Source organism: Chiloscyllium punctatum, chromosome 5, assembly GCF_047496795.1.
Source record: "Chiloscyllium punctatum isolate Juve2018m chromosome 5, sChiPun1.3, whole genome shotgun sequence".
NCBI classification, from domain to species: Eukaryota; Metazoa; Chordata; class Chondrichthyes; order Orectolobiformes; family Hemiscylliidae; genus Chiloscyllium; species Chiloscyllium punctatum.
Window position 1 is genome coordinate 60,146,446 of NC_092743.1, and position 23,836 is coordinate 60,170,281.

General features: G+C 39.9%; 1 protein-coding gene across 4 annotated transcripts in view; it reads left to right on the forward strand.

Moving 5' to 3' along the window:
- The window catches only part of trappc9 (trafficking protein particle complex subunit 9), a 619,414-nt gene that overhangs the window by 88,690 nt on the left and 506,888 nt on the right, over window positions 1-23,836 (forward strand). For all 4 annotated transcript variants that reach the window (XM_072570417.1, XM_072570415.1, XM_072570419.1 and 1 more), the window contains 3 exons: window positions 3,078-3,223; window positions 12,502-12,587; window positions 16,460-16,586. In XM_072570417.1, coding sequence (XP_072426518.1) covers window positions 3,078-3,223; window positions 12,502-12,587; window positions 16,460-16,586 — 359 coding nt within the window. The remainder of the gene's footprint in view (window positions 1-3,077; window positions 3,224-12,501; window positions 12,588-16,459; window positions 16,587-23,836) is intronic.

A 23,836-nucleotide genomic window follows, 5' to 3' on the forward strand; every position in this document is an offset into this window, starting at 1 on the left:
ACCACCAGACGCCTGGAGGAAGAACGCCTCATCTTCCGCCTCGGAACACTTCAACCCCAGGGCATCAATGTGGGCTTCAACAGTTTCCTCATTTTCTCCTTCCCCCACCTCACCCTAGTTCTAAACTTCCAGCTCAGTAACTGTCCCTATAACTTGTCTGGACTTGTCTTACCTGCCTATCTTCTCTTCCACCTATCCACTCCACCCTCTCCTCCTTGACCTATCACCTTCATCCCCTCCCCCACTCACCCATTGTACTCTATGCTACTTTCTCCCCACCCCCACCCTCCTCTAGCTTATCTCTCCATGCTTCAGGCTCACTGCCTTTATTCCTGATGAAGGGCTTTTGCCCGAAACATCGATTTTGAAGCTACTTGGATGCTGCCTGAACTGCTGTGCTCTTCCAGCACCACTAATCCAGAATCAAGTGAACACAAGCCCAGTCAAACCAAAGTCTTATACAACAGTCCCTCTAGAACTGCAATATGATATCCCTACATCTGATCTTGGATCCTCTTGCAACAACAGCCAGCATACCATTTGTTTTCCTGATCGCTTTCTGCACCTGCCAGTTTACTTTCATTGACTAGTGTACAAGGACGTCCAAATCCTGTTGTGCATCGACATCTCCCCCCAAGATGCCAATATTGAAATAATATGCTGTCTTTCTTTTCAATTTCACTTTTATCCATGTTATTTTGCATTTGCCATATTTTGCCTACATAGCAACTTATTAAGATCACCCTAAAACCACCTTGTATTCACCTTGCAACTTGCAATCCCAACTAGTTTTGTCATTTCCAAACTGGTAAATATTGCAGTAAAAACCAAGTTTTGGATAAAATTGGGAAATCTGGCAGCATCTGTGGAGAGAGAAACAGAGTTCACTATTTGGTTCTGGCATGACTTATCTATTGGAATTGAAATGAGCTGAAAAATAGTTTTATGCACAGCAGAGTGGGTGGAGAAGCAAGTGGGACAGATTTTGAGTGCCACGAGCAAAAGACAGTGACAATGGTGGTAAAGGAGATAAACATGTATAATGGGTTTAAATGTTAGCTGTGAAAAGGAGAATGCATTTGCTCTAATGAGAATAAAGATAACAAGAAAGAAACAAGACATGATCAGGGGAGCTGGGGAATGTAATAAAAAAAATGATTTGAGGTTCTACTGTGAAGCTGTGGAATTCATTATTAAATCTTAGAGTCTGTAAAGTGACTAAGAGAAAAATTAGGTGCTATTCCTTCAGCTTGCGTTGAGTTTCATTTTCATACTGTAATAAGACCAGGATGGAAATGTTAGTTTGGAACCAAGGTGGTTTATTGAAATGACTAGCAACTGGAAGGTTGGAGTCATTCCTATGGATAGGGTATTATAAAAAGCAGTCACTCGGTCTCTCTTTAATCTTGCCAATGTAAAGGAGGCCATATTACGTATTTCCTATGTGGACCAGCACCCTCATGTCTTCTTTGTGTTTTGTTCTATTCACAATGTGATGTCTTTCATATTGTCATATATAAGACAAGAACCTCTTCTCAGATCACCAAGTAGTTTTCTTTTGCCGTGGTAGAATAAGCAGGCCTTGTTGGCCCTTACTCTGAAAGAGGATAGTGCCACCAAATTCACATTTATAGTGAGCAGTAGTACAGAGTTCAGACAAGAAGATGGACTGTGGAAAGATTCTCATATTATAACCACTGAACTGTCAAGGAAGAGCTGGGTAGTAGCCCCCTTCTGAGTCCACATTGTTCACTATCCAAAGTTTAAAACTGGTTACTGGTGAAGATTAATGTTGCATTGAGGAGTGCAGCCAGAATCGGGTCTGTGGTCTCATGGAGGCTCAGCTGTGAAGCAGTGTGGAGTATCATTATTAGGATTAATTTTAACAGGGGAATATACAGGAATTTTTAGAGTCCTAGATGTTGGAATAATTCCACAGTATCCCGTCACCAAGTCACCCTTTATTTATACGTGTGTAGTACTTGACACTGGTCCAGCTTCCTGAGAGCCAGCTCTGAGTGAGCAGAATCTCTGACATTCCTGTTTATAACAGTCAGCCAGGACTCCCTGATTGGGACTGTTAACAAAGTCAGTCCAGGAACTTATTCTGTGATGTCCACCTGGCTGACCACATTACAATCCAGGATGGTTTGTTAACACTCTAGGGTGAGGCTCAAGGATGTCGCTCACTTTTTGTATAGAACAATCTTATGGGGGTGGGTGATCAGTCAGCGGTTGTGGTCCACCTTGTACCAGTGACCAATAGAAACAGGAAAACTGTCCTGAAGGTAAATTTTGGTGTGCAAGAGAGAAAAGTGAACTTTTAAAATCAGTAATCTGAGGATTAATTTCTGTGCCACATGCTAGTGAGCACAGCACAAAGTGGAGAATTGGTTCAAGATGGAAGCCTTCAGATTTCTGCGCAATTGGAGCTAATATTGAATAAGTGGGATTTGTACAAGAATGTTGCAGTGCATCTTAGACAAATTGAGACCAGTAACCTTGCATGATGTCTCATGTGCAAAGAGATCATAGCTAATTTAAATATAATCCCAAATCCAAATTCTCACAAACACTAGGTTCTACCTAATCCAATTCTCCTGTATTTCCGTGTCCACTTGAAATGTAGAAAATGCGGAGAACAAAGTTTTGATTGCACAACATGCTAATTTTGCAAACAGTGGTAGCAGTTACAAATTTACCACTTATGGTAGAGAGCAAGTTCAAGTAACGCGAGCATCTTTGAAGAAATAACGTCATTCTTGTGTAATGACACTAATTATTTCAGGGAACTTGTAAGATTGTCCTGTCACATGACCTTTTAATTGCTTTTAGTTTTAAGTGAATAATTTTAAAATATTAAACTGGTTGCTTATTCTCATTGAGTTGTGCCTTTTCAAAAAAAAATCTATAAACAGTATATATTTACTTAAGTTAGCTTTCCTATTTGTTGTATCTTTTATCATAGAAGGAATGGTCTGAAATGTTTATTTTTGTGCTTTTCATAATGTTATGGTTCCCAAATGTAGTGCAGAAATTTTTAATGCTTTTAATTCTCTTGTTCCTTTTCCCATTAGGTCTGTAAAACTCTTGAATCTTCCAGTTAATCTCCGCCCACAAAAAATAAAAAATACACTCAATCAGAACACATCCTCCAAGAGCCCTTTCATTTACTCACCAATTATTGCACATCACCGTGGTGAAGAAAGAAGTAAAAAAATAGGTGATGTATTAATTTAAATAAAGCTTTTACATTAGTTTCCATGGTGACCCTGACAGTCATTTGTCTGCATAGACTGCCATAGTTCAAGAAGGTGGTCTCAAAATTTGTAGCCAAAGGAGTCCAGTGTCATGGAAATGTGATGCATTAAACAATCTTAGGTTAAAACTTGTGTATTTATAATGGGATATGATGGTTTCTGTTCTTAGATACTTAAATCCCAGAACTTGTAAATGCATGGGATGTAAATCCTAGGTCATGCCTCACAAATCTTACTGAGTTCTTTGAGAAGGTGACCAAACAGATGGATGAGGGTAAAGCAGTTGATGTGGCAGATATGCATTTCAATAAGGTGTTAGATAATGTTCCTCACGGTAGGCTATTGCACAAAATACGGAGGCATTGGATTGAGGGTTGGTTTAGTGGTTTGGATCAGAAATTGACTTGCTGAAAGAAGACACAGGGTGGTGGTTGATGGGAAATATTCATTCTGGAATTCAGTTACTAGTGGTGTACTGCAAGGATCTGTTTTGGATCCACTCTTTATCATTTTTATAAATGACCTGGCTGAAGGCATAAAAGGAATGGGCAGTAAATTTGCAGATGAAACAAAGGTTGGTAGAGTTGTGCATTGTGTCCCAGGATGTTGTAGGGCACAAAGGGGCATAGATAAGCTGCAGAGCTGGGCTGAGAGTGGCAAATGGAGTTTAATGTGGAAAATTGAGAGGTGATTCACTGTGTAAGGAGTAACTGGAATGCAGATTACTGGTAGTGTGGATGAGCAGATCTATGTACCTGTATCCAGGTACATAGATCTCTGAAAGTTGCCACCACCCAGGTTGATAGGGTTATTAAGAAGGCATATGGTGTGTTAGCTTTTATTGGTGGAGGGATTGAGTTTCAGAACCATGAGATCATGCTGCAGCTGTAAAAACTTTGGTGCAGCCACATTTGGAGTATTGAGTACAGTTCTGGACACTGCACTACAGTAAGGATGTGGAAACTTTGGAAAGGGTTCAGAGCTGATTTGCTAGGATATTGCCTGGTATGGAGAGAAGTCTGACGAAAGGCTGAGGGACTTGAGGTTGTTTTCGTTAGAGAGAAGAAAGTTGAGAGGTGACTTAATTGAGACATATAAGAGCATCAGAGGGTTAGATCGGTTGGACAGTGAGAACCTTTTTCCTCAGATAGTGATGGCTAGCATGAGGCGTGATAGATATAGGACAGACGTCAGAGGTGGTTTCTTTACTCAGAGTAATAGGAGTGTGGAATGCACTGCCTGCAACATTAGTAGACTCACCAGCTTTAAGGACATTTCAATGGTCATTGGATAGGCAGATGGATGAGGATGGAACAGTGTAGGTTAGATGGGCTTTAGATTGTTGCACCAACCTGTGGAACCATCGAGGACCGAAGGGCCTGTACTGCGCTGTAATGTTCTAGTTTCTAACTTCTAACTTTTAAATCACATTCTCCAGATAGCACAGCATTTTAAACAATAGGTGCAAAGTCTATCTGTGTCCCAATGTGATGTCAGACTGACACTCCCTCTGTGTAGTTAGAGTTTTACATGGATTCATGCAGTTTTTGAGAAAAATGTAGTTCTGAAAAAGACAATTTACTCTGTGTGTGTGTGTGTGTGTGTGTGTGTGTGTCTCACAGGCAGTGGGGCTCACCTATAGTGTCACATGAACCCAAGGTCCTGGTTGAGGCAATTCCCATGGGTATTGATGCTATCAGCTTCTGCCAAGCCACTCTGCATTGTTGCTTGTTCCGAAGTCCGCCTTGGAGGATGGTCATCTGAAGGTCTGAGGCTGAATGTCTTGGACCACTGAAGTGCTCCCCAACTGGGAGAGAACACTCCTGCCTGGTGATTGTTATGGTGTCCATTCATCTGTTGTCTTAGAGCCTGCTCGGTATCGCTAGTGTACCATGCCTCAGGGCATTCTTGCCTGCAGTGTATGAGATAGAATATGTTGGCTGAGTCACATGAGTATTACTGTGTACATGGTGGGAGGTGACCCCATTTGTCATGGTGTTACCTGTATCGATACTCCTCCATGGTGAGGAGTCACTGAAACAACTACACAGTGATATCAACGAGTTTCATCCCGCCATCAGACTTACCATGGGCAACCCTCTCTCTTGTATCAGTCTCATTCTTGGACACGTGCATCTCCATCATGGATGGGCACCTCAGTTCCTCACTCTACCACAAACCCACAGATAACCTCATGATGCTACACTTCTCTAACTTCCACCCAAAACACATTCAAACAGCCATCTCCTATGGGATGTTTGGATAAGGAAAAACATGACAGACACTTGAAAGTGCTCAAGGATGCCCTCATAAGAACAATGCTCGACTCATCAACCGCCAGTTCTGATGTGCTGCAGTGAGAAACCATAATGATCGCCTCACGAGAGACGCACCGGCTGCAACAGCCAGGGTGTGCTTCGTTGCCCAGTATTTCCCGGGAGCCGAACGACTACGCCATGTTCTTTGCAGCCTGCAACAGATTATCGATAAGGATTAGCACCTTGCCAAGGCCTTCGCTGCGCCTCCACTTCTTGCCCTTTTAAACAGTCACCAAACCTTGAACAGATGATGATTCGTTGCAAACTGCCCAGTCTTCAGGGCAACAACACATTCAGCCCTGCCACAGCAGCCGCTGCAAGATGTGTCAGAGTATCGACACAGATAGCACCATTGTGGGGGCACCTCTCACCAAGTACACAGCGAGTACTCTTTTGTGATTTGGCCAGTGTAGTCTAATTCATATGTTGCAGACAAGAATGTCCTGAGGCATGGTATACTGGAGATACCAAGCAGCCGTTACGACAATGGATGAATGGATAATGCACAACAATCACCAGGCAGGAGTGTTCCCTTCCAGTCGGGGAACACTTCAGTGGTCCGGGACATTTGGTCTCGGACCTTCGGGTGACCATCCTCCAAGGCGGACTTCGGGACAAGCAACAACGCAGACTGGCTGAGCAGAGCTGATAGCAAAGTTCAGTACCCTGGAATTGCCTCAGCTGAGACCTTGGATTCATGTCACGCTACAGGTGACTCCACTGCACAATACACACTCTGGCACTCTCTCTGGGTCACTCCTCTGTGCGCACACATATAAGCTTATGGGGTGAATTTGTTTTTGCAGAATTACATTTTATTTTGCTCAAAGACTGCATGAATCCTTGTAAAACTATACAGCGGGTTTGTCAGACTGATGTAGCATTGGGACACAGACAGACTTAACACGTATTGTCTAAAAAGCTGAGCTATCTTGAGTATGTAATTTAAAAGAAGTTCTAGGATTTGCATATCAAAGAACAGAAATCAGCATATCCCATTATAAAAGGTGAAAGTTTTAAAATTAATTTTGTTTACTGTATCACATCTCCATACACTGCACTCCTTTGGCTACAAATTCTATGAGCATGATCTTGACCTCCAGAACCATCTGATGAAGGACCAGTGCTTTGAAAACTAGTGCTTCCAAATAAACCTGTTGGACTATAATCTGGTGTTGGGATTTTTAACATTGTCCAGCCCAGTCCAACACTGGGTCCTCCAAGTGTTCGTTTAAGAGCATTTCTTAACACGATCAACTGAGGAGAATTGGAACAGCAATCAATGCTTCCTGGGCAACGTCTGAAAGCTATGAATTAGTTGAAAACCAAGTTGTAAAGTACAGGTACGCAATCCTTTATCTGAAATTCAAAAATCCTAAAATCAAAGACTTTCTTTGTGAAGTCTTTTTCTGTATAACAAGGTTGTTTGGCGTGCGAACAGGTGACTCAATTCCACACTGACTCGACCCATGTCACTCAAATGTGATGTGGTGTCATGGCCCAGTACTGGTAGGCGTCAGTTGCATTTCAGCGCTTGTAGTAGTCACACTTGTGTCTGCTGTTTGGTAAGTTTTTTTTCTTTCACTGTGAAAATGTCATTTATTCTCAAATCAGGAAAATTTCCGGAATCCTAAAATCAACTGTCTCCAAGGATTTCAGATAAAAGATTTGTGTACCTATATTTACTTGGGAGAAACAGTTATGCCAATGACAATAGTTTGTGACTGCTCATTCGTTATTTGTGCTGCAACATAATATTTTTTAAAAGAAAATTATGGTGGTTGATTATGATAAAGTTGACAATATTGAATTGGATTTTTGTAAGGAGTGACAATCTCATAAGGATGACTTTTCTTAAAGCTAACTTAGTTTTGCATTTCTGACAGGAGATTCTGATCTTCAAATGTGACAGGTCCTATGTAGTGCAGGTTAGTTGGAGAGTCGAATCCCCTGTTTCACAGCAGTCCGCTACTGTTCTCTGGTTTAAAGGTCCAGCATTAACGACAGTCACTTTAATGGTTCTTGTGAACAGTCAAATACATAGGGTTAACGTGAGGTTAAGGTGTCAGGTTGGTAAAGGGTACATGGAGAGGGAAGGGGATTTGGGTTTGAAAGGTGCCGTCTCAGAATCTTTGAATTTCTCCATTGCATTCTTGTAGATAGTACACCTTGGTGCTGAATTGACTGGCACTGCATTGACAGGAAGTGAATTTTTCATTGCAGTATTCCTAACTTCTGACCTGCTCTTGTAGCCACCTTATTTAAATAGCTAGTCAAGTTGAGTTTCAGCTCACTGGTAACCCCAAGGCATAGATTGTGGGAGATTCATTTGTATGGATGACCTTTAGCCCATCAAATTTGAACTAGCTGAACTTCATCCTCTGTTCCCTAAGGTTACGAATACAAGAAGGAACATAGGAGCAAGAGGATGCCCTTTTCCTTGAGCCTGTTCTAACATCCTGTGAGATAATGATCTGCGATCCAAGTGCATTGATATCACCTTGCTTCGTATTTGAACATAATGCAAATATCAACTTGGAAACTCAGTTTCCAAAAAGCGTTGATCGATATTGATTTTTATTTTCTTGTCACATTGTCCAGTTGTTCCCATATAACTTAGCGTTTAAAGATGTTTGAAGTAAGTAATACGACAAAGAATTACTTCCTTGAGCTTAAAGCAGGTTGTTTTGAGAAATCAGTTACTTGTTAGACTTTGAGTCTTGGGTAAATTTTGATTATTTGGTAAGCTTGGAACACAAATTGCAGTTTGTGATACTTGACCTGAACAGGCCAATTTTTCTTTTGTGCAAAGTGCGGAATGTGCAATTCTGGTTGATTTATTACAGGAAGGGAATCATGCAAAAAAAAGTACTACAAATGACGCAATTACTTTAAATTTGTAGCAGAGAAGATTGAGAGAGGATCTCACCAAGGTATTCAGGATCTTTTGAGACAACAGATTACAACCTTTCGGGATTCAATGAACATCTGCCACTGCGAATCAGTGCTGAATTGACTGGCACCACATCCACAAACAAGCTTTGTGTGTGTTACAGCTGCTGCACTCAAATAAACTCCCGGTTTATTTTCTCCACGTGAAGGGTTGAGATCTGGCCAGGCTGTAATTTGTGTTTTTTGTCAGATAGTTGTGACTGAAAGAAAACCAAAGTGATGGAGAAATTAAGTTGGTTTGGTGTCTTATTGCAAATTAAATATGTCTCTCTGACTGAAGAATGCTTAAAGTCAATTTTGGAGGCAAATGTAGCAGGTAGTAGTTACCTGGTTTGGTCTAGTGGTAATGATGAGAGCGCTCAGGGCAGTGGAGCAAAGCAAGAAGGATAATGCCTTGGTGTCATAGCATTTATTCAAGGAAAATCTGTTCTGGAATAGCAATAATGTGAATACAATACAATTATGGAGGGAGAATCTAAACTTACTTGTTAAACTTAATGATCAAGAAGAAAGCACAAGGTAATCCCTAGTGAGCAACTTTAGCATGTTTCCTGTGGCTCACCTACCAGGATTGCTCAGAATTAAATGAAGATTTTTTTTCTTGGTGAGTTTTTAAAATTTTTGTTCCCAAATCTGTTTAAATCTCTTCCATTTAACATTATTTCTAATTGCATTCTTGTGTTTTTTTTTTGTCTCTGTTCTTTCAAATGAATTATGGTTGTGTGGAAGGAAAGGAACTGCCAAGTCTGAAAGTTGCACCTTTTCTCAGCCACTTCATCTCTTTGCTTTCCCATCCTTCCATTATCAAGTCTCTTCGCTGTTCCACAGACCCACTATTCCTTTACACCTGTTGTCTCCCTGACTCTGTTCTTTCAATTTCTGTACTTTCTGCTTCCAAAATGTCTTTCCTTCCTCTTGCTGACCCATCACCATTTAGTTGCCAATAATCAGGATCATGGTAAGCCAGAGGCATCCACACCCAACTGCTGGACTCTTAGTACATGATGCTTATGCACTTGTGGAGAGATACAGACAAGACTACTGAGAAGTGTCCACTCTGCAGAGTAATCATCTTAACCATATTAAATGAAGGGGCTGTTGCTTGGCTCTGGGAATTTTTATTTATTAAATAAATAACCACTTCCTTATTTAACTTTCTGTTCTTATCTCTGACCTTCAAGTGTGCTTGTGCTCACTGCCTAGCCATCTTTGCCCACTATTTGCGATCTGTTTTTTCTTCTCTACTGTTCCACATAAATAACTACTTCATGTTGTTGTGGCATTTTCTTGCCTGGAAAAATCAATGTCTGTGAGGTTGAATTCCTGAGGTGAGGTGAGAGTGACAGCCCTTGATATCAAGGCTGCATTTGACTGAGGTGTGGTATTAAGGAGTTCTGGCCAAACTAGAATCTGTGGGAATCTTGGGGCAAACTCTCCAGAGTTTAGAGTCATACCTGACACATAAGATGATGATCATGGTTGTTGGAGGTCTGTCACCTCGGCTCCAGGCAGGACATCTCTGTAGGAGTTCCTCAGGATAGTGTCCTAGGCCCAACTATCTTCAGCTGCTTCATAAATGACCTTCCCTCCATCGTAAGATCAGAAATGGGGATGTTTGCAGAGTGTTCAGCATCATTAACCACACCCCATGTTCAAATTCAACATTATCTGGACAATATCCAGGTTTGGGCTGATGAGTGGCAAGTACCATTCACACCACACAAATGCCTGGCTATGACCTGTTGTTATGAAGGGGACAACCCTGTCGGATAAATAACAGATTGGGGCTGGTGTTTCAGGTTATGGTGGGAGTTAGAGGTTCCTTTCTAATAATTAAACCAGAAACAGCTAGAGAAGCTTGCCTTGCCCCTCGTAATCTGTTAAGTGTGGTTAAATGAAAGGAATCCCGAATGTTCACTTTATAAGTAACAAGTAACAATTTATTTAATTCTAACAGTGAACAAATTAACAGAATTACTAAAGTGAACATTTCACCCCTAACTACTAACTATTCCCTTACTGAACTAAAATTCATTTGGTATGCGGCTGTTCCAAGAAACGCAGGTCCCACTTGCATAAATCCAAGTAAGAAGAAAACAATAAATTAAGATGTAGTCTCTCAAAACTTGCACAAAATGGGTCTTCTGGAATGTCTGCCTTCTCCATTTTCTCTCCACTCTTACTTTTATTGATCTCAAGTCACAAACTCCTTTCATCTGCTGATCCTGCTGTCAGGGATGTTTTACCTTTAGTTTCTTTTGTCTAGGCTATGAGCAAAAAGTGCTGAGATATCTCTTGTGGATAGATGGTGCTTTCTCTGAGTGCTGAAAACTGTTATCTCTCCAGATGGTACTTGGCTCTCACCAATTTCCAAATGCCGCCCTCTTGTATACCCTTGATGACCTATTAATTTCTTTACAATTGGATTGGTTCAAAATAGTCAAAACCATCAGATTTAAATTTAATTGTTTTGGTAACTTGGGCCTGATTTAAATTAATTGGCTAATATTCAAGCTGGTTGACGTAACCTCAAAACAAGCCTCTGGTTTCCAGTCACACAGCCAATTGATATGTTTCAATTGCAGGACTGTCTGTTATCTACAGCTGATTACAGATACACTTTTCTGTCTAAATCTTGAAGCTTAGAAAAGGACTTTACCTCTTAAAGTGACCACTCTTTCCTGCTATCATTTTTACAAGCATATTCTAGCTTCCTGCCTTCCACTTCATGAGTACTCTATAAAGATTTGTAATACCATCACCAATAAGATTGCAATCTAATCACTGTCCCTTGACATTCAACTATCAACATCCTGGGGGTTATCGTTGACTAGAAATTCAACTGCACTTAGCACATAAACACAGTGGCTGCAGGATTAGGTCAGAGGCTAGGAATACTGTTACAAATTACACTCCTTCTGACTCCCCAAAGCCTGTTCAAGGCACAAGTCAAGAGTGTGATGGGATACTCCCAACTTCTTCGGGCTGTACTCATTCAGGTAACACTCAAGCTTGACACCATCCCGGGCACAACTGGTTTGATTGGTACAGCATCCACAAGCATCCTCTCCCTCCACCACTGATGCTTAGTAGCAACAGTGTGTACGATCTACAAGATGCACTGCAGAATTTAATCCAAGATACTGTGACAGCATCTTCCAAACCCATGATCACTTCCATTTAGAAGGACAAGGGCAGCAGGAACATGGAAACACCACCACTTTCAAGTTCCTCTCCAAGCCACTCCTCATCCTGACTTGGAAATCTATCACCCTTCCTTCACTGTTGCTGGGTCAAAGTCTTGGAATTCACTATCTAATGGCATTGTGGGTCAATCCACAATAGGTGGACTGCAGTGGTTCAAGAAGGCAACTCCCCATCACCTTCTCAAGAGCAACTAGGGATGGGCAATAAATGCTGGCCAGACACCAGTAACCACATCCCACAAGTGAATAAATAAATAAAATCCTGTACTATTTAGCACAAATACAAATTTATAGTTATCCGGCTGATCATTTTCCATGCTGACTTGATAATAATCGGCTCACTGCCATCACTTGCTGGGTGTTTGATTCCTGTTTCTCCTTGTCCGTTCTGTCTCTGACTCTTTGTCCTTTACAATTCTGGATTGCTCTTTCTCATTCTCTCTTTGAACTCTAGCACTCTTGACAAACAGCAAAATGACTTGGTGCATTGACCCATTATTATGTGAAGATATGATGCAAAGTTAACATGGATGCTGCCTGAACTGCTGTGCTCTTCCAGCACCAATAATCCATAACATGGAAATGTGTTGTGTTGTAAGAAAACAAGATACAATGACAATATTGAATGGAACAAAAACCTTTGTTGAAGAAGTGTTTAATTTAGGAATAAATATGTCCCACAAAATGGCAGATATGATAAATAACCCTTCACTTCGTTAAAATGGTATATTGTCAATAATCACTTTTTGTTTTCTATTGCAATAGATTTCCTATGGGTGCAAGGAGACGTGTGTGAAGTTCAGTTGATGGTCTATAACCCCATGCCTTTCGAACTGAGAGTCGAAAATGTGGTTTGTTTTGCTTTTTCATGTTTGGCTTTTTTTATTGAGTCTGACTTTGCTGTTTGTTCCAAAAAATGATTTTGTCAGATACAAGGCAGAGACATGTTTCAGTTGACGATGACTGTTGTTAGACTTGTATTTGCCGACTTATTTAAAATTCAAATTTAGCCATTTCCAATGGTGAGATTTCAATCCTGGTTGCTGGATCAGTAATTGGATTGCTAATACAGTATCAATATCATGAGGCCATTGCATCCCCTGGAGGCCAGAAATAAATTTTTCGAAATCATCATGGGCATTTTTCTTGAGTGGACAGTTCAATAATATATAAATTATATTGAACCTTCTGATAACGACAGGTTTTTAAAATTAAATTCTAATTTTTTTTCTGAAGTATACAGTTCATACTTGTGAAATGTGTACAAGTCCTTGCATGATGCCAGAAATGGTTTTATGCTCTACTTACAATTGCTACCGATAGCAACTGTGCATGTATTACTGTTGGATGCTAGGCTACAAACATAAGTTGGCTTTACACGATAGGAGTACCAGTGAAAGTTGGTCAGTTCAGTCTTTTCAAATCTCATTTCTTGTTGCCATTGAGGTTAGCCAGAATCTGTAACAGATATGTTGATATCTTGCTTCTTCGCTTTTTGCCATTGTGTCAGAATGGAGTTTATGTTAGAAATTTGATAATGTCTTTTGACTAAGAAAAGGAAGTTGGTGAGAATTATGAGAGAGATTCCAGACATAGTTAACTATTTCGGACAAAAATTGCATCGTCCAATTGGGAGAACCTGAACAGAATATATGGACAGAGGTGCGCATACAGGTCATTCTTCTGTAACAAAATAAAGCTCACCTTAGAAACAATGCTTCATGTTGACAATGTATTATAGCCAACACGTTTTAAAAGTTCACGCTTTACAAGCAATGTCCCCAATTCGTCAATCATGTTGCAGCAAATTCATGTTAACAAAACAAGTGTTAGAGCAGAATGTCCAACCATCAAGCCAATTGTGTATCCAATTTCGTGGTTCCCCCTGGATTCCATTCAATCTAAAGTAGCCTACTATGTGGAACCTTATTAAAGGCCTTACTGAAATCCATGTAAGACTATGTCCATCACTCTGCCCTCATCAACCTTCCTGGTCATTCCATCAAAGAACTCTTAACAGATTTAGCAAATGGAATTTAACCCTGGAAGGTGAAGTGATGTACTTCAGAAAAAGTAACAAGATAAAGGAATAATCAATGATTGGCAGAACTGTGTAATAGCTGAAGATAACAGAATAGTGAAAATAACATAGCAACAATGTTTTTCCCCTTAGTAATAAATAATGCCTTGCAGCACCCACAAAAAAATTGCAATTTAATACTACTGTGGGAATAATATCAATTAATAATAAGAAAAGGCATAACTGAGAGCGCTCTGGTTATTGCTTCACCAGAATCAACAAGTTGGGTTCCACCTCTGGAACACAATGCAAATTATGGCATTTCTAAGTGTATTGTGTTTTAGGTTCTACCATATTTGTTTGTTGTATCTGAGCCACTTTGAGAATTCATGTGGTCCCTAAAATAATTCAACTGCTTTACGTTGCATGCATGCATTCAAAGTAATCTGCTTTGATTAATGATATATGGTTAGGAAGGGCTTAAGAGGGATATGGGCCAAGTGCTAACAAATGGACTTGATATCTGGTTGGCATGGACGAGTTGGAGCGAACAGTCTGTTTCCATGCTGCACATCTCTGACTCCATGACTTGTTTTTGTAATAGCCCAAAGAACTGAAACTAAGGTTCATCAGGTACGTTGTTATGCTACCTGTTGGAAATTGCCCCATAATGAACTTTTGGTACATCGCACATTTTTCTTTTCTTCGTCTAACATTTTACTCTATCTTTGAGAAAATGCCTAAGTTATTTTGTCTGCTTTATGGAAGACATCTGTGCCACATTGACAATTGGCTTAAGTTTCATTAGCTTAATAGTTTGTTCGTGACAATTTAAAGTAAATTTAAATATTTTATGAATCTTAAATAATTTGTCAAAAATAATTGGCAAAATATTGATAAAATAGAACATACAATGCAACCTTTAATTATGGTGATTTTCTTTCCTTAAAAGTAGTAGCAATAATAAAGTGAACATATTGAATCTATTCAATGAAGACCCTGAGAGAGACTAAAATTGCAACTAATTCTGTGAATGTTTTCCAATTGTTGGAAAAAAAAGAGGAAAACTATATAATGAATATAGTTTAATCATTAAATAGCTAAAATGATTCTCAAGTTTGAGTGACAGCATTGTGGAGTTTCAGCAGCACCTTCTCTGGTAAATAGGGATTGGCACTACGCTAATTGGCCCAACTGCTCCATTTCTGTTTAGCATATATGTATAAATTACATTTCATATAGAAATGTGGTGTTTGAAAGTTCATGAAATCTGCAAAAGCTTGTTATTTGAATTAATCTTTTCTCTATAACATAATTAAAATGCCCCATATGCCAAGTTTTTTTTTAAACAAGTTAGAAAATGAGAAGATACTTGCAAACATATTTGTCCATCCTACTTCCATGACCCTTCAATCCCTTCATCCAATCTAAAATTGAATGTTTGCATAGGCTATAACCTTCCAAGCAACAGCAATAACTAAATGATTGTCTTGACTGGATGCTGCTATGCATTTCATCTGGAGTTTCTAAGCCCGACAGAAACGAGCGATGTCCTTCAGAACTTTTGGTTGTGGAGTAGAGTCAGTGAGGACAAGATCTGGCCATTTTTGTTTACAATGCTCGCTGCCATGTGGTTAAATTAAATATTCGGTCTTAAAGTTACCAAATGGTTGGATGAATGCATGAGTAGGTGGGACAGTAGACTATTGGGGGTTAGTCAGTGTGATTAGTTGTATGGTTGGGACAATAGTCCAGCTAGGTTTGTATAAGCTTATTAATTTGAGATAATGCCTTTGACTATGTTTGAACATATGCCCTCAAGTCTTCTGGTGTGCATTCAAAATATAATTACTTTTTAACAAAAATGCATCATTTACAGTAAATTGTTTTGAAATTAATGTAATGTTTCGGAAAATGTTGTAGTCTAATGTATAAAGATCTTTAAAAAAAAAGCATGAAGATATTTGTTGATAGTTTGGTGCAAGATATTTTGAATATATTACCAATTGTGTTTGATTGGTGTTGGCTCTACATTTTCAAATATATCGAATACAAAATTGTGACAATTCATGGTGTGTTTTGAATCTGCTTAAAACAAATTGTGTTAATTTATGTTGTGAAAGTAAGAAAGATGTGCATATAGCCTTCTGTGTTATAACTTTGAACCAATAGTGACCTAGGATACTTGAAATATGACTGATTTGCACACTTAGACAAAGATTTTTTTTCCTCTCCATTTAAGTTTGATACCACTTCTTTAATTAGGTCCATACAGTGTCTTAGAGAATAGTTCAGCAATACAGCTTAGTTGATAAAATGCTACAATTCCTATCTAGTAGTACTGTGGGTGTACTTACGTGACATTGAATGCAGTGATTCAGGCATGTGACTCACCACCAGTTTCTTGAGGGCAACTAGCAAGGGGGATAATACATGTTGGTCAAGCCAGAGGAGCCCACATCCCATGAATAAATGGTTGAGAATAAACTTCAGAATCTGTCAATTATGGGTGCATGATTATTCAATATAGGTAGCTACATTCAGTATAGAGGATTATATATTTAATATGTTGAAAAATGAAGACTGTGACATTCCCAATAGTGTGTTTGCTATATTACTATAATTATTGCCATATTTTCTAAATGAATTTATTCAGTATTATTCTTTTCCCCTCACCTCCCCCTTTTTCTGATAATTTTGCAGGGACTGTTGGTTACAGGTGTTGAATTTGAATCTCTCCCAGCTGCACTCTCTCTCCCTGCTGAATCGGGATTATACCCAGTGACACTAGTTGGTGTTCCACGTACATCAGGACAGATTAATGTAAATGGTAAGAATTTAGGATAATTAGATGGTGATGACCTTATCTATTAAGATAATTTTGCTAACATATTATTGAATCACAGATGAAAACACCCCATTTGTTGTGCATGGCATGTTATCTACAAATGGTCGTTGCTGTTATGATTTTAAGACGCACTCCTCTCAACATTTAATTTGAACTTTGTTCAATAGGGAGCCCTAGACATAAATATACAGGTAGTTTCAACCTTAAATGAATGTCCAAGTGTGCTTTATAAAAGGCCTGAAGGAAGCAAACACTGAATTAAGCAATAGGTAATTAGGATAAGTGACCAAATTCTTGCTTCATTGTATGTTTTGAGGATACTTGGAGGAAGAGATGGAGAAGCAGGCTTGATGAAAGGGTTTTAGAAAGCAGGGCCTTTCTTGAAGGGTCTGCAGGTATCTGTGGGGGAGTAAAGAACAAAGTGTGTAGAAACTGGAGGAAGAAGAACTTCACGTTGACTGGGTGAGTTAGAAGACTTGGAAGGGGGTGAGCCAATAGTGAGGCCTGACTCCATATCTACACTTAGTTTTGATTGAAGAGAATGTGAAACTTCAAACATGATCATCACAGAGAAGTAACGTGATGGGGAAGAGAGTCTAGCTACGTGACAGTAAAGGTTTTGTTAAATTGGAGTGTGGGATGGGAGGATGGAAGATCAAAGTATTAATTGTTTGCTACTTGATGAATTGTATGTGGGTACTGGATATTAGTTAGGAGTGTATTTGCTCCGATAAATGAACACTGTAGCTGCTAGTGTTAGGAGGTGTTTACTTATAATGGATAACTGTATAATAAAATACATATGAAAGAATGTCAGAATTGGTTCCACTTTTATCAATCTTCAATGGGTTTTATAGGATATAACATGGCAGTACAGAAGAGATGTCTAAATGTAGGAAGCTTCGGATAGAAAACTATATCCTAGTATCCAGTATTGAAAATGACAAAAGCAGGCGTAAGTTGTTGGGATATGTTGATATTTCCACACTCTGAACCAAGTGACCAGTGGAATAATAAAATGGGTATGTGGATCCAAGAAACACCCATATCAGAGGCACAAAGATTTTGGCTTTGGCCTTGTTGCTTGTTACAAGAAGTTAAATCGAGAGTAAACTATTTTTGGAACTGGGTGCCTTTCAGAGTGTCAAGAAATATTTTCTTTTGTACTCCTTGAATGATATTTACAAAGGCACCATCTGTTAAATTCCTGAGAGGCATGGTTAGACTTTCAACGATTCATGGTTATTCCATAGAGGAATATATTAAGGATTTGAAGACATGGTATTGAAGATTTACAGTTCATTTTGAGGATTCTTGTATTAAACATAGAAACAGGACGAGGCCATTCAGCCCTTCAAGCCTGCTCCACCATTCATCACTATCATGGCTGATCGTCCAATTCAATAGCCTAATCCTGCTTTCTCCCCATAACCTTTTGATTCTATTGTCCCAAGTGCTATATCTAGCTGCCACTTGAATACATTCAATGTTTTAGCATCAACTATTTCCTTTGGTAATGAATTCATAGGCTCAACAGAAATGTCTCCTCATTTTCATCCGAAATGGTCCACCCTGAATACTCTGACTGTGACCCCTGGGTCTGAATGCACCAACCATTGGGAACATCCTCCCTGTATCTACCCTGTCTAGTCCTGTTAGAATCCACTCACTGCATTCCCTCGAGAGCAAGAGCTCCTTCCTCCGAAAAGGAGACCAAAACTGCACACAATATTCTTGGTGTGACCTCACCAAGGCCTGGTGCAACTGCAGCAACACATCCCTGCCCCTGCACTCAAAATCTCTCACAATCAAGACAAACATAGCATTTGCCTTCTTTACCCCTTGCTGCAACTGCATGCTTATTTCCAATGACTGGTGCACAAGGCCACCCAGGTCCCTATGGCACCTCACTAGTTACTGCCTGCCAATTTGAAAAAGGCACATTTTACTTCCTACTCTTTGTTTCCTCTCTGCTAGCCAGTTTTCTATCCATCTCAATACATTTCCCCAATCCCATTTGCTTTAATCTTACATAATAATCCCTTACGTGGGACTTTGTCAAATCCTTTCTGAAAGTCCAAATATACCACATTGATTGGCTCCCCTTGTCAACTCTACTGGATATTATGAGAAACGTTTGAGACACTTGGTCTGTTCTCATTGGAAAGAAGACGGCTAAGGGAGTTTTGATAGAGACATACAAGATGATCAGAGGATTAGATAGGGTAGACAGTGAAAGACGTTTTCCTAGGATGATGATGATGTCAGCTTGTATGAGAGGGCATAACTACAAATTGTGGAGTGATAGATTTAAGACCGATGTCAGAGGCAGGTTCTTATCTCAGAGAGTGGTAAGGGTGTGGAATGCCCTACCTGCTAATGTAATCAACTCAGCCACATGAGGGAGATTTAAACAATCTTTAGATAAGCATATGGATGATTTTGGGATAGTGTAGGGGGTTTTGATAGAGGCATACAAGATGATCAGAGGATTAGATAGGGTAGACAGTATACATCCTCAGAGAATTCCAACAGATTTGTCAAGCATGGTTTCCCCTACACAAGTCCTTGCTGATAGTAGACAACACTACTATTGTAGGACAAGCCAAACAGAGAACAGCCAGGGAATTCCTAGAGGCATGGCACGCATCCACAGATTCCATCAACAAACACATCGACCTGGACCCAATATACCGACCACTGCAACTGACAGCTGGAACTGACAACCGGAAGCGGCAGATTCAAACCACTACAAATGCCGGAGGAAAGATCACAGAAGCGCTTCACAGGATGCTCCTAAGCACTGAGGATGTCACCGAGACGGGACGAAATGTCTGCAACACAGATTCCCAGCTTGGCAAACAGAACCACAAGAAATAAGTTGTTGGTTACGAGGAGTTTTGTCACATGCAGATTAGTCTCAGACTGGTTTAATTACGTGCTACGAGGTAATATCTGCACTTAATTTGTGAAGTAGATTGTTTAAAATGTTTCTGAAGATGGAAATATTATCACTCCACATTTTGTAGACCCTTGTGACAAGATTTATCTACAATTTTTAACATATACAAACAGGCTATCATTGACAAAATTGTGGAAAAATGTGTCAGTTGGTGGGTATGTTAAAACATCAATGTTGTGGTTATTAAAGTCATAGCTGAGGGCCCTTTCAGTATTGTATTTGAAAGGAATGTAGTGATCAATGAAATACTGCATTTGGTCAAAAAACAAAGTGCAAGTTGGCAACCATCTTAGCATGGACCTGAATGGTTTTGAAGATTTTGAAAGGTGCTTGGGTGCAAGCACTGACTTGGTGACAAGGTGGAATCTCAATATGCCTCTTATGCTGTGCAAGAGGCTAAATACCCAAAGGTGCTACAATTTATTGTTTTGTTAACTGCTTTAAATGCAGGGAAATAGCTTTTTTTTGACCCACAGCTGAAGTCTTGGAGCAAATTCAGAAAATCATGAGGCATTGTGAGAGACAATCCAATAGATCAATTCAGGAGATTTGGTAGATTTTACAACAGAAGGGATCTTCAGCAAATGGGTCAATGGACGGAAAAATGGCAATTTAATTTGGTTGAAAATGAGGTATTGCATTTTGGTACAAGAGTGAGCAGGACTTTGAGTCATAGAGATGTACAGCATGGAAACAGACCCTTTGGTCCAACTCATGCTGACCAGATATCCCAACCTAATCTAGTCCCACTTGCCAGCACCCGGCCCATATCCCTCCAAATCTTGCTATTCATATACCCATCAAGATGCCTTTTAAATGTTGCAATTTTACCAGCCTCCACCACTCCTCTGGCAGCTCATTCCATACACGCACCACCCTCTGCTTGAAAACATTGCCCCTTTGATCCCCTTTTAGATCTTTCCCCTCTCACCCTTACCTATGCCCTCTAGTTCTGGACTCTCCCGTCCCAGGGAAAAGACTTCGTCTATTTACCCAATCCATGCCCCTCATGATTTTATAAACCTCCATAAGGTCACCCCTCAGCTTCTGACGCTCCAGGGAAAACAACCCCAGCCTGTTCAGCCTCTCCCTGTAGCTCAAATCCTCCAACCCTGGCAACATCCTTGTAAATCTTTTCTGAACCCTTTCAAGTTTCACAACATCTTTCCGATAGGAAGGAGACCAGAATTGCACGCAATATTCCAACGGTGGTCTAACCAATGTCCTGTACAGCCGCAACATGACCTCCCAACTCCTGTACTCAATACTCTGACCAATAAAGGAAAGCATACCAAATGTCTTCACTATCCTATCTACCTGCAACTCCACAATGCTGTTCCAATAAGATTAAAATTAAAATGCATCAACTTAATTTCAAAACTATACAGTCTCTATTGCCTCTGTCTTCAATCTTCCAGCTGCTGATTTCCCAGGATTGTCACCTTTTGTTTTTTCTGCGAGTATGTTTCGCGTGAAAAGGTACCTTTTGATAGAAAGTGTTTTCTAATTTTTTTTTGAGAGCAAGATGTTAGATGGGCAATTACCTATCCAGGAGTTTCTCTCTCTTTTGCAGCAGTTGGCTCCCTGACCAATTTTCAAAATGTCTGCATTCTTATACTCCGAACATTGGATTGTCTCATTGTTTGATGTTGGCAAAACAATAAATTCAAACTCTATTGGGGTTTAGTAGCCTTCAACATAATTTAAACTGGATGTAAGTTTTCTCACTGAGCTGGAAGGTCTGTTTTCAGATGTTTCATTACCATACTAGGTAATATCATCACTGAGCTTCCAGTGAAGCACTGGTGTTAGTGACCTGTTTTCTATTTGAGTTTAGGTTTCCTTGGGGTGGTGATGGCATTTGCTATTTTTTTTCTCCGAGGATGGTAGATGGGATCCAAATCAATGCGTTTGTTGGTAGAGTTCCGGTTGGAATGCCATGCTTCTAGGAATTCTTGTGTGTATCTCTGGCTTATTCTAGGATGGATGTGTTGTCCCAAAGTAGTGTCCTTCCTCATCTGTATGTAAGGATACAAGTGAGAGAGGGTCATGTCGTTTTGGGGCTAGTTGATGTTCGTGTATCGTGGTGGCTAGTTTTCTGCCTGCTTGTCCAATGTAGTGTTTGTTACAGTTCTTGCAAGGTATTTTGCAAATGACATTAGTTTTGCTTGTTGTCTGTATAGGGTCTTTGAAGTTAATGAGCTGCTGTTTCAGTGTATTGGTGGGCTTGTGGGCTACCATGGTGCCAAGAGGTCTGAGTAGACTGGCAGTCATTTTAGAAATGACTTTGATATAGGGGAGATTAGCTAGGGTTTCTAGATGCGTTTCTCTGCTTGTTCGGGTTTGTTGCCGAGAAATTGGCAACCCAAGGAAACCTAAACACTTAAGGGGTGTAGGTTTGTTCACTGAGCTGTAGGTTTGATATCCAGACGTTTCAATGCCTGGTTAGGTATCATCATCAGTGGCAACCTCCAAGTGAAACGAAGCTGTTGTCTTCTGCTTTCTATTCATAGGTTTGTCCTGGATGGGGTTCCTGGGGTTTGTGGTGATGTCATTTCCTGTTTGTTTTCTGAGGGGATCTAGATGCCATCTATCAACCCCTCAAAAAACGAACAGGGAATGACATCATCACAAGCCCCAGGAGCCCCATCCAGGACAAACACATAAATAGAAAGCAGAAGACAACAGCTTCGTTTCACTTGGAGGTTGCCACTGATGATACCTAGCCAGGCATTGAAACGTCTGGATATCAAACCTACAGGTCAGCGAGCAAACCTAAACCTCAACCTGAGCTACAAACCTTGCTAAACACTTAATTAGAAAGAGGGTCACTAACACTGGTGCTTTACTGAAGACTCACTGATTATGTTATCCTAGTATGGTGACAAAACATCTGAAAATGAATCTTTCAGCTCAGTGAGCAAACCTACATCCAGAATTTCAGCCTGAGCTACAAATCTTCTGAAAACTTGATAATTTAAACTGGTTAAATTTGGATTGTTGTCAAAACTCAGGTATCCATTTCACAGCCAAATGTTACATATTGTCACTTTTCTGATACACTCTGGTACTGCCATCCAGTAATGCATGCCTCTCTGTTAAAGGTACAGTACATGCTTTCAACTTCATAACACCTGGTAATTTAAAAGAATTTTATTGCCTTTCTTTAAGGCCCTACAGACTAGATTAAACTAATTTAGTATGTGGAGCTAAAAAGCTTGAGACAGCACTACTATTTTTACTTAATACAATGTGTGCTTGAATCAAGGTTGTTAATTTTTCAGAAAAATGGCTGTTCCAAACTCTCTTCATTCAGTCTTGACTTGATGTCATTTCCTTTGACCATTAAACTACAAAAGCAAAGCTAGCACTGGCTTGAGGCTGTGTGATGCATTTCATTTGTCAGCTAGAGATGTAAAGAGTCAGTGCCAGTGTCCTGCACTGATTTCAACTATACAAAATATAACATTGAGTTAGTTGATTGCAATTTGATTATTTGATCATCACACATAACTACACTGCAGAAAAATTGCTGCCAAGCAAATTTAATCCTACAATGGCTTGGGTCTTATAGAAAGTTCAAGTGCAAGAAATGATTTTCTGAGACTAAGGCAGTAGAATATGAAGAGATGTGGAGCAGAGACAGATCTTAGCATTGTTTTCTTGGATTTTTAACAATAATCCTACAACTGAGGAGGATGTTGCTGGGGTCAATGCGTAGGTCAGGAAGAAGAGCTTTAAAGATAATTCCTTAGGCCATGAAGAAAAATCTATCATAGTTCAAATGAAGGCCAGTCTTAGAAATTAATTATGTCAGGTGGAGTTGAACCAAGCAAGGACGCTCACTGAGCTAAACAATGGAGATGAGGCATTTGAGCCATTTGACTTACTTGACATTGTATTGTCTCCAAGGAAGATGATGATGGACCACCAAAATGCAATGTCACGTTGTTTTGTTCTGGCATTTTTGATGCAGTGACATTGATGAAAAATGTTGTAGTTTCATAATGGGTTCCATAGTTAAAATTGACAGTTTTGGGGAGTGACAGTCCTTCATTGATCTGGAAGAGGTAAAAGACATTGGAGATGGGTAATTGTGATGATAGAGATTGAGGGAAAATCTTTCATAAGATTGTGACACCATAAACAAGAATATGGCTGAAGGAGAAGGGACCACAGAAAGTATCACCAAGGAGGGCATTTTGAGGGGAATTGGTACAGGAGGGTATGAGCTCAGGGATGTCATTGGGTTGGGGCAGATTAGATCAGA